A 16,143-nucleotide genomic window follows, 5' to 3' on the forward strand; every position below is an offset into this window, starting at 1 on the left:
AACGAAGGACAACAGTTCAGACACGTTAAGTGTGATTTTCCAAAATTCTTGAAAAAGATATCAATATTTGCCTTTGGCATTCACCTCTAGAGTAAGTGCCTTCTCCACTGACTTTAGCACACAGCTTTGGATAAATTACCAATACCCTGGGGTACACCCAAATGAATTCAGCAGCAAAAGTGGATGAAAAGCAGCATCTTGCTGAAAACCAGGTTCTGGAATTCAGCATTTCCCTCAGAAATAAACTTTCTAATGGTGAATTTCTGCCTTCTTCGTGTAAGAAACCCTGCACACATGAAGTTGTGGGAAGCTTTGTACTTACACTTAATTCTGTCTGGTGGCCCTGCAGTTTACTTTACTCGTTTTCCCCGCTGTACATAGCACTGGCCACCACTTAGAAACTGTTCGACAGAATAAACATTGTGCGATGCAGAAAACAATACTGAAATCAATTTAATAGAATAAGGGCTTAGTTATCTAAAGTGTCAGCACAAATCTTCTATTTATCTCATACGCTGACCTGCAAAGCATAAAATAAACTCATATGGGGGAAAAAAGATGATGTTGACTACAGATGAGCCTAGAAATCACTTTGTTGAAGCCAAACGACTTTTTGGTGATTTTTTTTCCCCAAAACTCTAGTTGTAATTATGGGAATACAGTATGGACAGAAAGAACGGCTCAGTGCCCCTGTCACTCCGGCCACATTAGCCAGCGGTGCTACGAGAAGCGCAGTCGGCACCTGCCAGAGAACAGGGCGCGTTTACCTGGCGGCAGGCAGCCGTTTCCCGGGCTTGAGCCGCTCCTTCGCACCGAGCCGGCGAGCGTCAGGGACACGCGCTTAAATTAAAATCACCTGCTCGGGGGTTTCGTTTACCAGTCCCGGACCTGGAAAAAAAAAAAAGAAAAAAAAAAAAAGAAGAAGAAGCAGCCCGTGTCCCGTAACGCACAGGACTGGCGCGGCCGCGGCAGGACCCCGCCGTTACAGCGCTTTCGGCCAGGCCCGGCGCCCCCCGGAGCGGTCCAGCCCCGCGCCGGGCCCCGGCCGCGACATGGCGGCGGGCGGCCGCCATTTCCCCTCCGCCCCCCGCGCCGCGTTGCGCCCCCGGGGCCGCGCCGGGCGCTTCGCCTCGCCTCGCCTCGCCTCGCCCCGCCCGCCCCGCGGCTGCCGGCGCGGGGGGCGGAGGGGCCGCCCGGCTCGGGGGCGGCGCCGCCGCCGCGCTGGTTCCTGCTTCCCAAGGAGCCCGCGGGGCGGGCGGGGGCTGCGCCGCGGCGCCCGGCAGCAGCAGCGGCAGCAGCAGCAGCATCAAGCCCCGCCGCCGCGCCAGCGCGGCCGCCTCCTGCCGCAGCAGCGCCGGTGCCCGCCCGCGGCGCCCATGGCGGCCGAGCCGCAGGCGCTGACCCGCAAGCCCGTGCTGCTGCACAAAGTGGAGGGCTCGCAGGAGGTGGTGAACATGGCAGCGATCGTGCCCAAGGAGGACGGCGTCATCAGCGTCTCCGAGGACAGGTAGCGGCGGCGGCGGGCCGGGGCGGCCCCTCTCCGCGGGTGCGCCGGAGGCCGGCTCGCAGGCCGGCTTCCCGCCGGGGGCTGCTGCGCGGCTGCCGGGGAGCCGCGGCGGCGGTGGGGACGCGGGCTGGAGCAGCAGTGTCGGTTCCCGGTTCCCCTCTCCGCACGGTTCTTGGTAGCTGTTTGAAACCAGCCGTGTCTGGCCGGTGAGGCGCGGGGGTCGAGGCCGGCGGAGAGCGGGGCGGGCGCGGGGCGAGGCTGCGCGGCGGCGGCTCCCGCCCTGCTGAGGCGGTCGCGGCTTCCTTCAGTTTTACAGCTGATGTCCCGCTTTAAAATAAAAGCGCGTTTCTCCTGCGGAGCCCGTAAGTAACTACTTCAAACGTAATTTCGTTGCAGCTCAGGCGCGAGAGATGTAACGTGTTCCCAGATGCACGTTTGAAAGATAAATGTGGATCTGTATGGGAACATCTTTCCTTTTTTTCAAGATGTTTTTGTGGCTTCTTCTTCAGACCGCTATTCCCGTGAAGGGTGTCTGCTGCTGTCTCTCCACTCGCTTTTCTAAGAGCTGTCAGTGTGTGTTTCGTCTTGTCTTTACCCTCACTGTGAGTTAAGTTTTCAGCTAGCTGTCAAAAATGTGAACTGTGCGAACTCGAGATCCTATAAGTTCATCTAAGCCGTGGTCTCCAAGTGAGCTTTCGTGCCTCGTAGCAAGTGGAAATGAATGAGCTACTTAAAACAGGTACCCCGTGGGAGAGATTTTAAGCAGAGTTTTACGTTGTTACCTGACCAAAATTCTACTTTTTCTCTTTTAACGTGCAATTGGGAAGCTGAATAAAGCTTGAGTGCGTTTCGGCATGTTGTAGCTTTGTTAGGCTTACTCAGCCAGTTCTTTTTATCTGTAAAGAAGTATTCCTGAAACATATTTGTTCTTGTGTGAGGTGTCTGTGTCTCCCCTCACCCCATTAGAAAAATAAGTGTCTTCCGTTATTATATTAGCAGGTATGAGTTACTGAGAATAGGTTGATGCTCCAAGTTAATATTTCTTTGTAGAAAAAGAGACTAGCAAGAGATCCTTGTTTCACTAGTAACCAAGATATTGGGTTCAAGAAACCAGTGGTGAAGTAGAGACCAGGATTTTTTCACTAAGAAACACGCTAATTCTCTAGCAAAAACCTCTCCTGTTCTGTCCCAGAACAAAACTAACTCGTCTACCTCAAGTCAGTTAGGTCCTGCTTACTAATGAAACTGGGAGAAGAAATCCTCTACCTGAGGTTCTAAGGAAATTACAAATACTGTTTTAAGTCTGGAGGTTCCCAGTTTATTTTCTCTTTAAAGGTGCTAACCAGGTAATCTGCCTGCTTATGGGACTAGTTTGCAATGTTTATGAGATGCTTTACATTTTGATCATGCTTTTTATTTCTTTAGGCACAAAGCTGTTGATTGATGCCTTTTGAGTAAAAGATATTGCCTCCTTTCATTTTAAATCTGTGTTAATATTTTTATTGTAACAAAAACGTTTGGAGTCTAAAACCTATTTGGAAGGAGTAGCAATTTGGGAATCAGACTTGGAGGTTTCTGGATATCTAGGGTGGAAGCATGGCTTGCCTGACTCAAAATAACTTGGTCTTATGATAAGTTTATGCAGGTCATTATGGTGCTTCTTCCTGTTTAGACCTGCCTTTTAACGTTAATGTTGATGTTGTTTAATGGCCTTGGAACGAATGTGGAGGGCTTTTGAGACTCCTGGAAACTCAAAAGGATGGTTATGCAGATGTTTTCTGTCTTAACTTTTTATGAAAATGAGTGATTTTTGGCTGAGTTTACCAGCCTGCAATATATGAGAAAAATGTTTTGAGTTTTTTACAATGAGCTTTTGCGGGAATGACTTGGCATTTCCAGCATTTGCTTTAGACTAGATATGACAGCTGTATTGAAATGATGAGGAGAGAGTCCTCCCTTGCCTCTGTGGTTAATGGCTGAATACATCAGTGTTGAAATTGCCAGTGATCTGTTAACATGCACAATAACTAGGCTCCACTTTACAGGTTTTCTTTAGTGCATAAACCCTTTAAGGTAAGGGAAAAGGAAAACTAAACAAGCTATATTGTCATGCACTATATAGCATCAAACTGTATTTATAGCACATAATGCACATATTGTCAAAAGTAAAATGAAAACTAAGTAAAATACAGAGTGTGGTCCTTCAGAAGGGACGTAAGTGGAGAAAGAAGGTAGCCCAGAGGTTGTAAATATTTATGATTGTCTGAACTTTACACAACCTGCAAGGTTGTGTCTCTTCAGTGTGCATCACCTATATATTCTACATAGTTTCCTTCCTGAATCCTGCTCAGTCCTGTCAGCTCAGCTGCATGCATTGTATCCTGCTCTTAGGTGTTTTGGCTGGTTGCTTATTATGGCAAAATACACTGAATCTCCATCCCCTTACAGTCCCAGTTGTTGAGATACACTGGGAAGGATACAGTGTAACTTTCTTCTGTTTTTCCCCTAAGAAAAGGGATGCAGCCGTCCAGGCAGGTGAAAGTTAAAGGAGTGGTGGAATTTGCTATCAAATAAAGTATTAATCTGATGAAGTAGAGGTATGTATAAGAAAGAAATTATTAGCTTTCATCCATGTTCTGCCTGCAAACCAGTGGAATCATCAGACACATATACCCACACAAACCTTGTGTGATATATAGCATCGAAGGGCTGAGATTGTACAAGTAAGGCTAAAACTGTTTTTTTTAATATGCACAGCTGCCCCTAAGTTTTCATTAGCCTCTTGTTTGTAAAAAGCACGTACTACAGTTTCAAAATGGTTGAGTGTCCTTGTCTTTTGTTGACTCAGAGACAGTTGTGGGTGTTGGGCACTTCTGAAAAGTAGGTCACTGGCCTGTCAAGTTCAGGCGTATTGTCTACTTCTCAGTGTTCCAGAGAAGAGAAGATTTAGTATCACTAATCCTACCTGAGCACAGGGATGCCATGGGAGAAGTGTTCTGACTCATCCAGTTTTCAGTGGCAGCAGTTCTGCCTGATGTTGGCAAGTTTCTGGATTTCCCAAGAATCTGCCAGTGATGTGGATACTAACTCAGTTGGGTCTGAGGTTTTGATTATGTGTCACCATGTGAAACTGGTCAGAGAGGGATGGGTGTCATAGTGGTAAACTTGCTCTTTGTCATTAACTATCTTTTTTTAGTGACACTAACTATATTGTATGTGAAGAAATATTTAGGAACATGACGGTGTAGACAAATTGCCTGGCAATTATGAGCTCTGGTCTATGTCTTCTTTGGTGTGAAAGTTCTGTGCTAACTTGCATGTAACACACCTTGAGAGTGTAGGTATTACAGGCAAGAATTGTTTTCCTTGAAGTATTCATGTGAAATAAAAGCTGTTGTAGTCCACAACTGAAAATTGTCAAAAGCCTTCTGTTTTCCTTTAAAAAAAGCAGGCATTTTAATCTCCTAGACCGAGGCAAAATCTATCTGTAAATGGTATGCCAGAAAAGTTAAGCTATTTAAAAATAAGGGAGCAGAGACCTTTGTCTTCTTCTCTACTACCTTGCATTATCTTTAGTTCCTTTAGCACTGACATGTCTCAACTTCTTTGTACAGAGCACTGCATAAATGTAAGTGGCAGTAAGCCCAGACTGTTTGTCACGTGCATTCGTATTAGTGTCTTTATCTTGCATTGACAAAACCGTATAGAATTTGTATTGCTTGGTTTGTTTTACAGTTTGGGGACTTAAAATATAGATGTGCCTTTAGTCCAAAACTTGTCTTCTGGGTATGCTAATTGGCAATTTCTTTAGGGGATGTATTGAACAAATGACATTCTTGTGTAGATGAAATCTAGGCTTTGATAGAGTGGTGACTAGGGATGCATACCTGACAAAAAATGCAGGGGTTTTCTTTGACATCCTTCCGACGTGCATTCAAAGTATGATCTTTCAACTCCTAAATATTAGCATATTTTTGTTCCTTAAGACTTTCTTGTCCAGATTTGGAACATAAAGCGTATAGCATTGTAGTTCATGCACAAGTAAGATAGCCTAAGCCTGTGAAACACTTTTAAAGGAAAGGTGAGATTCTTCACTCTTAATACTGTATCCAGGCAGGATGTGAGGCATTGCAAACCTTTGGTAAGCTTGCTTGATTTCCTTTCTGCTCTGGTGGACTGATATAGAGAGATTGCTGTGCAGAGCTATGGTTGCAAAATGGGTTTACAGTTCTCATCTAAACTCAGGGTTATGGCACTTACAGCTATTTTGCTTTGTGTGGGGTTCCTGGTTTGCACCAGAAATGGAGATGGCGAAAGAACTGATTTTGATACTGGCTCTGAATGTATCAGTCCAAGCCTGTATGTTTCACGCCTGGGTTATTGCAGTAGGAACAGTAGTTTAAGTAGTACAAAAGGTGTGAATGTTCTTCAGGGGTGTAAAAAGACTTCTTCCTGCCTGGGGGCTCTTTAAAATTTGATAAAAATGTCAGTGACTGATAAAATTGTTGAGCGGAAACCCCGAAGGAACTTACGATTAGTAGTGTGAGAGTTCATAAGAGGCCTATTGTTACAGATGCAGCTTGTTTGCTCTGAATTTTTAATTTATTAACTAATTGGATATGTTGCAACTTGATGACTGTTTTGAATAAAGCTCAGGGTGGAGGTTAGCACTGGCTGTTTGAATGAAAGAAGCAGATTTTGGCAGGAGGTTTAAGAGAAGGCAGAAGATCCAAAAGCTCAAGGAAACAGAAATTGTTTCAGATGTTGAAAAATAACTGTTCCTGAATTGACTAAAATGTATTCTGTTGAGATGCCAAAATCTTGGAGCTAGCACACAAAATGTTTTGCTGAGTAGTTGATGGTGATAAACTCTTGTTTATCAGTACTTGTAAGGGAGTGACCTTGTGATTTTTTTTTTAACCCTACTGTGGCACTTTGTGCCACCAGGTGATAAATTGGTGAAGTTTGATAAACCTTGTCTTATGCTGCTCTCCCCGGAGTATTTAATGTTATTTAAAATTTTAAAGGACAAGGATGTAGTCTTATTTTTCTGTTTTTTAGCTATCCTGCTACTGCTAGCTCATGGAGGTCAAACTGGTGCAGCTCCTGCAGTTGTGTTAAATGTGTGTCTTAACTGTCAGGTGGTATTTGGGTATGTGATATGATGGTGTGGCTTGGATAAAAACTTGTGCAAACCTGGTTTCAGCTGTGTAGGAAAGTATCAAAACGTGGTGAAACATTAGGTGCTTGAATGTTTAGAATATGATGTGTAGTTTGTTTCCCCCCCCCTCTGATTTAGAGAGTTTGCTTTATATAAAAAGTGCATGCATATTCATAGACACATGTATTATATCTTAAAAGATTTGTTTGGATAGCTGCTTAATATGCCTTCCACTGGAATTATTGCAGCCTCATTTCTGCTGGCTCCTGGACAACTCCCTGAGTTGCGGCAAGTTTAGAGATTGTGCCTGTCTCCCATATTAACTGATTTCTCTTTTCTTCTTGTCATCCACAACCCTGTTTTAATTTCACTGGCACCTCTTTACATGGAGATAGGTTCTCTTGTCAGCACATCTTATATCTGTGATGCTTCACTGTTTGTCTTGGTGACCTTCCTTTGCAGCTACTCCAGGTCTGAAGCTGCATAATGCTCCCAGACAGGGAACTCCACAATTCCACCCTTGTGCAGCCCCTGGAAGAGAAACAAATGCAAGTTATCAAGCAACTAAGCAATATAGAGCTGACATGCAATTACAAATGTACCATTACAGGAAACTTGGTTTTTCTCCTAAAGCTAAAGATGTCTAGAGGAGACAGTGATGCTACAAACAGCTACAATACTTAGGCTTAAGTTGCAGTGTTTTTGAAGCTAATAAGCTAGTAAGGCAAATCGTTCAGAGAGGATCAGTTAGTGGACTAAAGCTCTCAAATGGCATGTGAAGTTGGACACAGAAAATATGTCCATACATTGTTTGCTCTGCCTTACAGGATTTTGGTTGTTGAGCAATATCTTTTCTTTCTTTTTTTCTTTCCTCTTTCCTTTTCCTCTCCAGCTGCACCAGTTCCCGCACAGTATCTACTGATTGTGATCTCTGCACAGGTTTCCCAGCAACAGCTTTCATGTGCATGGTAATATATGCAAGAGGATTGCTTGAATGTGGCACAGGAGTGCTTCCAAACAACTGCTATCTCCTGTTTTGTAAAATGCTATTTGTAACAATCTTAAGTCAGAACATGCTTGGGGGCTCAGAGAAGAAATAGAAAGGAGGAAACAGGGAGGCGTAATACAGACCACTCTGCTCCTGTGGCAGGGAGCTTTAAAAGCTTCAAAAACAATGGCCAGTACCCTAAGGAAAAAAAAATGGCTTTTGCAGGAATATCTTCTGTACATCTTGGACTGCGAAAGACCATTTGCACGAAAGCTCCCCAGAAGCCATGTGTATTTGGTTTGCCCGTGCTACTTACACCACACCTGTCAAATACCAGTGATTTTATATAAAACTCTGCAGGTAGCTGCATGTATTTGCCCAGGGGTTTGAGCAGAATTGCAGTAGTCCTTAGCATAATCTGATGCAATTGCAGGATCAAGAAAAACAGCATCAGTATCCTTTCTACCTGTGCTTCAAGGAAGGGATGGATGCTGCTGTGGTGCCACAGGATGGGCTGGGCTGAGAGGGCACCATGGGAGGGGAAAGAGCGGTGGCCACAGGGCACAGCATGCGGGTGCTGAGAATAATCACAAGCAGCAGGAGACATTCTGTTCAGCAGATCTTTGTCCTGCACTTGCACTTTAGACGAGAGAGAACAAAATGGTCCTCTTAAATTTTGTGGAGTAAAATATTCAATGCAATAAATGCATTTAAATGAGAAAGCAAGCATCTGTCCAGGCATAGGAAGCCCCCCCCCCCCCCAGCAACTGGGTTGGGAGAGTCGGTGGAGCAGGCCTGGAGAATTGGAAGAATGATGTTGTGAAATGAGAAGCAGGAGAGGAGATGGGGAGATTTACCAGGCAGCCCTCCAGGGAGGGAGCTTTACATGATAGCTAAACCATGTGCAGCCTTATGATTCTTCATGTGTTGTAGTTTGTGTGCTTAGTGGTTTCAAACTACAAATAAATCATGGTCAAACTTGATACCTTGGAGATCAGAAAATGGATAATAAATTTTGGAAAGTAGACTGCTGAAATTTTGGATAGCCCCAATGCAGCTGTCATCTTTGTGAATGGGAGAATAGCTATGGAGGCTGGGTTAAAAAAAAATAGCGAATAGCGTTTTAATTTTTCTCTTAGTTGAGCTGCAAGAAGTAATGTCGTGTAACTAACCTTGTCCAGACTTTGAACATATTGGCTTTGCTTGTTGGGCCATGTGTATTCTCCATTTAAATCAAGTTTTTCAGGAAACTCTTTAAGGTTTTGAACAGTGAATCTAAGATGATGCCAAAGCACCATTCTAGGTAGGAGAGCACTGCTGTTCTGCTGGCAAGTTTACTGAGATGTTTAATCTAAAGTTGTCTTTTGTTCTTTAAATTCTATATCATTCCAACTTAGTGTGAAGTGAAAGATTGATGTTCTTAATAGGTTCTTGAAGTAATAGTAGTCATCGATCAACTTCACAAGGCAATGCTGTTGACCTTTGCCAGTCTGTAATAAAAGTTTCCTTTGGTGTTGAGTCCTGTGGAGAGAAAGGAGGCAAGGCTGTCCTAATGAGAGCTGGCCTATTTTGCCACCAAACTGAATTCTCTGATTTGGCCTGGATTCAAGTGAGAGAGAAAATACATTGCACTCTTTTGAAGAGGTTCAGAAAGACGATCCTTACATCTGTATAGGATGTAATAGATAATGAGATTTTGCACTTCCAGTAGTGAGTGCAAATATGATATATTTACCTTCAGCTTCAAATCCATTTGTAGTAGCAAATAAATGCTTAAATGTGTTCTTAAGCAGACACTGCTTAGGGTATTCCAGGGTCTTAAAGTAAACAGGGTTTTTTTCGCTCTAGTAAGGTTTAATAAGTTGATGCTAAAGCTTTTACTTTAGCTTAAAAGATAATAAAGAATAGCAAAAACATGATTACACTTGTGTAAGCTAATGCTTGGTGGAAGATGGGAGATCAGACAGGGTTTTGGTGTTGGTTCAGAGCAATGGTACATATCTTCTTGGTACCATGGTTTCAAGATTTAGGTCCATAGGTGCCAGCAGTCTCTGTAATATTTAGCTTATCTGTGCCTTGGAATAAAAAAGGTAGGAGGGTAGAGGGGTGAAGGTTTAGTCAGTGATTAAAAGAAGAAACCTGGTCTGTGTACTGTAATGCAAGATAAGATGAAGCAGGTCCATTCTGGTGCTTTCCTTCTTGTCATAGCTTAGCATTTTTGAAGCAGTACAGCCAGTAAAGCTTATTTAATAGACGTGTCCTCTGGTTTGGATGCTTCTCTGAGAATGTATACTCTGAGATTTCTTTTTCTTACAGATGTCTGTTAAACTCTGTATTCCATAAGGTTTTTCGCCTGTATTTGTGTTTCTGACCTAGTTTATTATACAAAGATCCAAAAGGGATTGCCTGGATGTGTAATCCACTTCTTCTTATCTCAGGAAACTATGGAATGTAATCCCTTTTAATGGATGGGTCTAGTTTCATTCTCATTAGGTATTTCCCTCCCTTTATGTTTGTTGGAAACTTTAAGAATTTCAGTGCTGTGAAACTGGAGATGATAACCTGCATGTAATTAATTTGTACCTATTTTGCCATTCTGCTGAATTATCCTTACTTTAAATATTTCTAAGATAAATTTCCTTATTTTAAATAAATATAATTATTTTAAATTTTTCTTCTGTATCTCCTTATTTCCTTCTTTCCTCCCCGTTTTCCTTTATCATACAGGGAAATTCTGTCTCCCCTCTCAGCCTCTGTTTTGCTAGAGCAAATGTAGGCTACAGGGTTATCCAAAGAGTGGTTCAAGTTGACTTGGTGAAGGCCTCTAGACTTGCAGCAAATACACATGGTTCAGGTTGGAAGTAGAATTTCTTGGGAGGTACAGTTTTGGTGGTATGGACATAAAAGCTATCCTAGAGCACAAGTTATTGCAGGCAGAACTGACTGAAGACAGCTGCAGCATTTTGGTGGCAGGGGAGATCCTCTACATGGTGTTTTGGTTAGGCTCATGAAGCATGAGCTGGCTGGGACTATAAAAATTGCCTTTAATTCACTGGACAAGCAATAAACTACTGTCAAAGGCTGGTTGTGCTTCTGCAGTTACTGGGAGGCCAGTATAAGCTCTTGTGCCTCTGCTTTGCTGAGCCTGTGCTGTTCTCCCACGCAGGCTGTGTGCTGTACAGCTCTTGTGCCCGCTCTTGTCCTGTTGGTCCCACTGCTTTGAACTCCTGTGGCGGAGGAGACCTGGATGAGGCAGCAGCCTGAATGTAATCTGCTCTCCGCAGGCCAGTAGCTAAAAGGTAGAAGGGTCTTTGCTGAATGCTCGTTTCCAGAGCTGAAGTTCCATGATAATAGTGGGGCGTTTTTTTGTTTGTGTTTTGTTTCTTTTTTTTAATCAGTACCTGCTTTTGCTAAAAGCTGGAGATTGAAGCAGATTTCAGTTAGGACAGTTATTGGTCACTGAAAGAATGGTAAGTACTAGCCTGGGGAGGACAGGAATAGAGCTGGCCCAGTATTTGTTGTGTTGAGGGAGAGGAGTGGGAAGAGGATGCATCTGTCAAGTCCTAATTAACACCTTTAGGTTTATTGTGCCCTAAACTTAGACTAGAACTATTTAATAATTGGAGTTACAAACTTGATTTTTTTTTCTCCTGCAGGGAAATGATGCATTGTATGCTGTTCTAGTGAGCCCCATTTTACATCCTTCTCTGCCAGAATAGCTGTAATTAAACTCCAAAAGTGCACACTGGGTCTACCAATGCCTTGCATGGCTGTTCTGTGTGCCCTCTCTAAAGAGCAAAAAACTGTCTAATACAGTTGCCTAGCATCTGAAGTGAGACAAAATAGGAGTTTTTGAAACTGCATTAGCTGCCATTTTCATCTAAGAATAGACATATGCTAGATTTTTTCAGGCAGAGGAAGCAGTTAACCTAAGCACATCATCTCTAATGGGTGGTAGGCCGCTCTAATTGACACAGTGTGTTATATAGGAGAGTTTAGTTACGCAACCTATAGACACTAATCCCTCGCCTAAGAAGAGCGCAGTCTCTGCGCTTCAGGAAGTGAATCAGACTTTATAAACAAATCTCCTCTCTCTAACTTACTGCAACTGTCAGCAAATTAATGGGAATAGCTGAATCTATTAACTCGCTTTAAAAATATCAACTGGCAAATGATTCTGCTTGACTTCAGCAAGGACATCAGCTTCATCTTTTAAAAAATTTACTTAACAAAATCCTTTACGTTCAAGTTCAGATTCATTCTGTTACAAACTTTATTTCTCGCCAAATAGTAGAAGGGCTGTAAAATTTTGGAGAGCTTGCCACAGGGTTTGGAGTCTTGCGGCGGCATGAGCTGCAATGTGCCGGCAGATGGGAGGAGGCGCATCGAGCGCATGGGGCAAGGAGCCCTTGGCCCCTTTACTGGCACCGTTTCCGCAGGTAGCGTGCCAGGCTGCACAGATGCCCCTGGTGCTCGGCACTGCCCCACTGGCTGTAGGAGCCAGATGGAAGGAAGCGTTACGGAGTGTTATTTCCAGGGGGGCATGCAAGACTACACTTGCTTGGTACCTTATCTTTGCCTTTGCACGCTCTTCCCCCCTTACAGTTGCTTGTATTCATCATGGGGGGTGAGCATGTGACAGCTAGAAGGTAGGAATTCCCACAGTGGCTTTAGTCACTACTTTTATCCAAAATTTTGGTTCTGGAGTAGGAGATTAAAATAAAAAGTAGGAGTCTTGTATTTAACAAGAAGTTCTGTGAATATTGGTAGTCAAATCTTTAGGCTTTTAGTTGTTAACTTTTTCTCTAATCCTGTGACTAACCCATGTTAGATACCAGAGAAACCAGCAGGGAAAGAGTTATGAATGAACTGATTGTTTAAAAAAGTTATATGCTGTAGTGCTTGAAAATGCATGAACTTCAACTGAGTTCTGAGAGCTCTTCCGTGATTATGGATGTTTTTATTCCTTCTGTCTCTGCTCCCCAGTAGATTCTTTGCTTAGAAGCAAGCTTGGTAAGGATTTCTTTAATAAGTTTTCATTAATAGGAAACTAAGCCAAGAGGTCCCCATCCCAGATTCATTTTGTCCATAGAATCCTTTTGGGTCACAGCTTCTTTTCATCCTTCTAAAGAGCTCTGACTTAAACTTTTTCCAAAAGATCCCAAATGAGAATGTTGTCTCCTTTTTAAGAGGTGTGAACAGGTCTAACTGAATGGCCAAGTATTGCAAATTCCTAGGCGTCCTAACCAGCAGGAAACTTGGAAAAACTTATCAAACGGTTTGGTCATCTGTAGTCAGTGTCTCCAATTCTTTCGTTTGACTTGCTCCAAAACAGAGTTTGTGCTTTTGTGCATGTTGGCATAAAAAGACATTTTTTATAATTTTTAAAGAACTAGGTTCTTTCAGAAACAACTGTAATTGTTATTCAGCTCTTAATCACAAAAACGTGACTATTAACCATAGCAGCAAGTGTTTTGTATACCAAGTGATGTGAGAGAAGCAGACAAATGACTATTTTGGCAAAAATTCTCCATGTGAGAAAATGAATGACATATCTAATTGCTTCACGATATGTAGTCAGAAGTGTTTTTGCATGCAAGTGCAAACAGTGATTTCAAAAAGTGATATATGTGTGTATACTGACACCTCAAATTCAAAGGTATTCTTCTAGAGCTAAGTGATACTGTCTGTGTTTGCAAGTGGACTCCTAATCTGTAAACCAGACTTCGTGAAAATGCTGAAGCCCTAGGCTCACAATAGTCTGCCCTCCTGGTTTGGTTTTTTAGTTTTTTGTTGTTGTTATTGTTTTAGTTTGTCTTCACTTTATGGCTGTGAGTGATGACTCTAAGCCAGAAACTGCTATTTGTTCAGTTGCTGCCAATACCTTCCCACTGACCTCAGGCTAATAAAAATGAAAGAGGAAAACTGGGGAAAATACAAACCATATTCTTGTGGTGTATAATATAACAAGAAGAGAGGACTATTGTGAGTAAAGACAACAAGCTCCTAGTCATTAGGAGCTTGTTGAAGAACACCAAAATCATTTTGGTGTTCTTATCAACCAGGACAAGATTGCACATTACGATGTACGTAGGGCAGACTTCAGTGAGATCAGTATTGTCTCCTCTTTTCCCTAACTGCATGAAACAGCTGGGAGAAACAGGCAGCTGAACCTAGGAGCAGTTGTTACGATGGCTACATTTCTAATAAATTAAATAGTGCCAGAGTACATTCTGAGGTGGGGGAATCTGGCCGTGTATATTGTATGATTGTAGCAGGGACTGTTCTTGCTGTGAGCCAACTTGCATGGTGTCAGACAATCTCTGGGGCAAGATTTGCAAATTAGCTTGGACCATGGACCCGTTCCCAATACATGGTTTGGATGCAGTCATTCTTGTTTATGCCAGATAGCCTCAGTGCCAGACGCTGATCCCAGGCCTGTATCATTTCTTTGATATAATTATAATTTACACAACTAGGGCACCCAGATTTTGTGGCCACTGCTGCTGTATAGGTGTTTAACATGTCCATGGGAAATTGTCTTTGTGATTTTTTTAAAGAAAAAAGAAAAAAAAAAAAAGAACCACCTGACTTAAACAAGACACAGCCTTTGAAAGTGGTCGGTCTGTCATCATTTCTGTTAGATTCTGTTAGATTGGTAAAAATAAGTTTAAGAAACCTGAATTTGAGACCAAAAGTGACATGAGATTCTTGAAATTAACTTCAACTAGCTATCTTGGGGAGGGCAGATCTTCTGAGGCCACGACACTGAGCTACAATGTGTGTTCTGCTGGATTCCAGTGTGCAATATCAGCCCACTAGCTGCTTGGCTGCTGTCAGGCCTGAAACCCAGAGGGAGAAGAGATGGTGCTGGTGGCCTCGGTTGTAGTGTACTCCCATCAGATCTCCCTGTCTGCACGCTGCACCTTGGAGGCCCGAGCACTGAAGTTGTTACCTCTGCAAATGTATCTCCTCATGTTCTCCAGTATAGATCTGCGCTGTGGTGGTCAAGATAATTTCTCTCCACCAGCCTTTGATTTTTGACACCCATGGAAATCTTTGACTGGTTTGAGATGAGCATTGCTTTATTGTGTCCCATGGATCTGGGAGACAAGATATAAATATATACCAGCTCATCCGCTGCTGACCGTCTTGTGATGGCATCCTCCCAGGAGGTTTGATACAACTGCAGCTGTGTTGGAGCTGTTCTATGGGCTGCCAGTAGAAGAGCCCAGAGCTAGGCTAATACGAATGTAACAGCCCCTCCACTGTTTCAGGCCAAATGAAAGCTTTGGTCCTATACTTTCAGAGAAAGTAGTAGAACAGTGTCAAATTGTAACAAAGACCAATTTTGAAATACAAGTCATTAATCCTCTATTCCTTTGAAATCCTCCTCCATCTGCAGGTTATGTGCTGAAGAGAAAGGATTCTTCATCAAGGTAATTCAAATGTAGAGCAAACCTTTGGGATCAGGCAAACATGGACACTGTTCACACAAGCACAGCAAGGCTTTACCTAAGCTTTTCATATTTGAAAAGACCTTCTGTCTTTCCACCTTGTCTGTGTTACCTGCCAGTGATAATGTAACAGAAGCTACATATATTGTTGGGGCATACGTATTTGTTACATTGCTGTGGGGACAGTCTTTTGTAGATTATTTTTGTACAAGGTGTTTCTGTTTGGGTCCATGGTTGAAGATTCACATTATATTTATTTCTATATATATTTTCTTCATTCTGTTTGCTACAGCTTTGTGCTCTGTTGGACAAGAGTCTGTCTCTGTCTTGAACTGAAAAATGTCTTTTCCACTTCCCATCCCCGAAACACTTACTGATATGTGTCGTGTTGGAAGTAATAACTTACTTTTGCTTCAATATGTAAGTGCACACTAAAATTATCATAAATCATTTCATCCTGTTCCAACATCATTTGAGAGTTTTGCTGCTGACTTTGTTGTGAGCGTGATCAGGTGAGAAATCGATATTATTGGAAGAGTGTTTGCTGCGTAATTGGAGAAGTAATTGCTGCATAAAGCAGAATTCTGATAGAAATTCTTTAGTTTTTGGTGTCACAGTAAGTGGTATAGGAGAGCAGTGGAGGCAAAAGTACAACGTACACATTGGCTGTAGCATCATCGTTCAAGAACTCTTTGGCATGGTGCTGCCTTGTGGAAGATAGGTTTTCTTTCTGCTCTGGGCTTACTGAATTATTGAGTCATGTTTGATTTCCCCCCGCACCCCCAGTGCTGGGCCCTTCAGTGGTGAGACATGTTAGATTTTCTTCATCTTTCACAATACGTTATTGTTCTTATTGGAATGCAAGGGTACTCATCTGCTCTCGTTGGGTTTCTTGCATGGGATATTTTGTTAAAGGAGCTTTTTGTATTCACTCCCTTTTTTTCATGAAAAGCTTCTCGTTATTTTTTAATGTTACTGTAACTGTTCTCAGACTGGTTGATCTGAAATTCTTCGCTGGTATGAGTCCTCT

The 16,143-nt window shown here is 42.7% G+C and overlaps 1 protein-coding gene across 2 annotated transcripts in view; it reads left to right on the forward strand.

Annotated features, from left to right (window-relative positions):
- The first annotated feature begins 1,365 nt into the window (after window positions 1–1,365).
- Window positions 1,366–16,143, forward strand: part of WDFY2 (WD repeat and FYVE domain containing 2) — a 66,209-nt gene continuing 51,431 nt past the window's right edge. For both annotated transcript variants that reach the window (XM_062567048.1, XM_062567050.1), the window contains exon 1: window positions 1,366–1,507. In XM_062567048.1, the coding sequence (XP_062423032.1) occupies window positions 1,377–1,507 (131 nt within the window). In that variant the 5' untranslated portion in view covers window positions 1,366–1,376. The remainder of the gene's footprint in view (window positions 1,508–16,143) is intronic.

The sequence above is a fragment of the Rhea pennata genome, chromosome 1, assembly GCF_028389875.1.
Source record: "Rhea pennata isolate bPtePen1 chromosome 1, bPtePen1.pri, whole genome shotgun sequence".
NCBI lineage: Eukaryota > Metazoa > Chordata > Aves > Rheiformes > Rheidae > Rhea > Rhea pennata.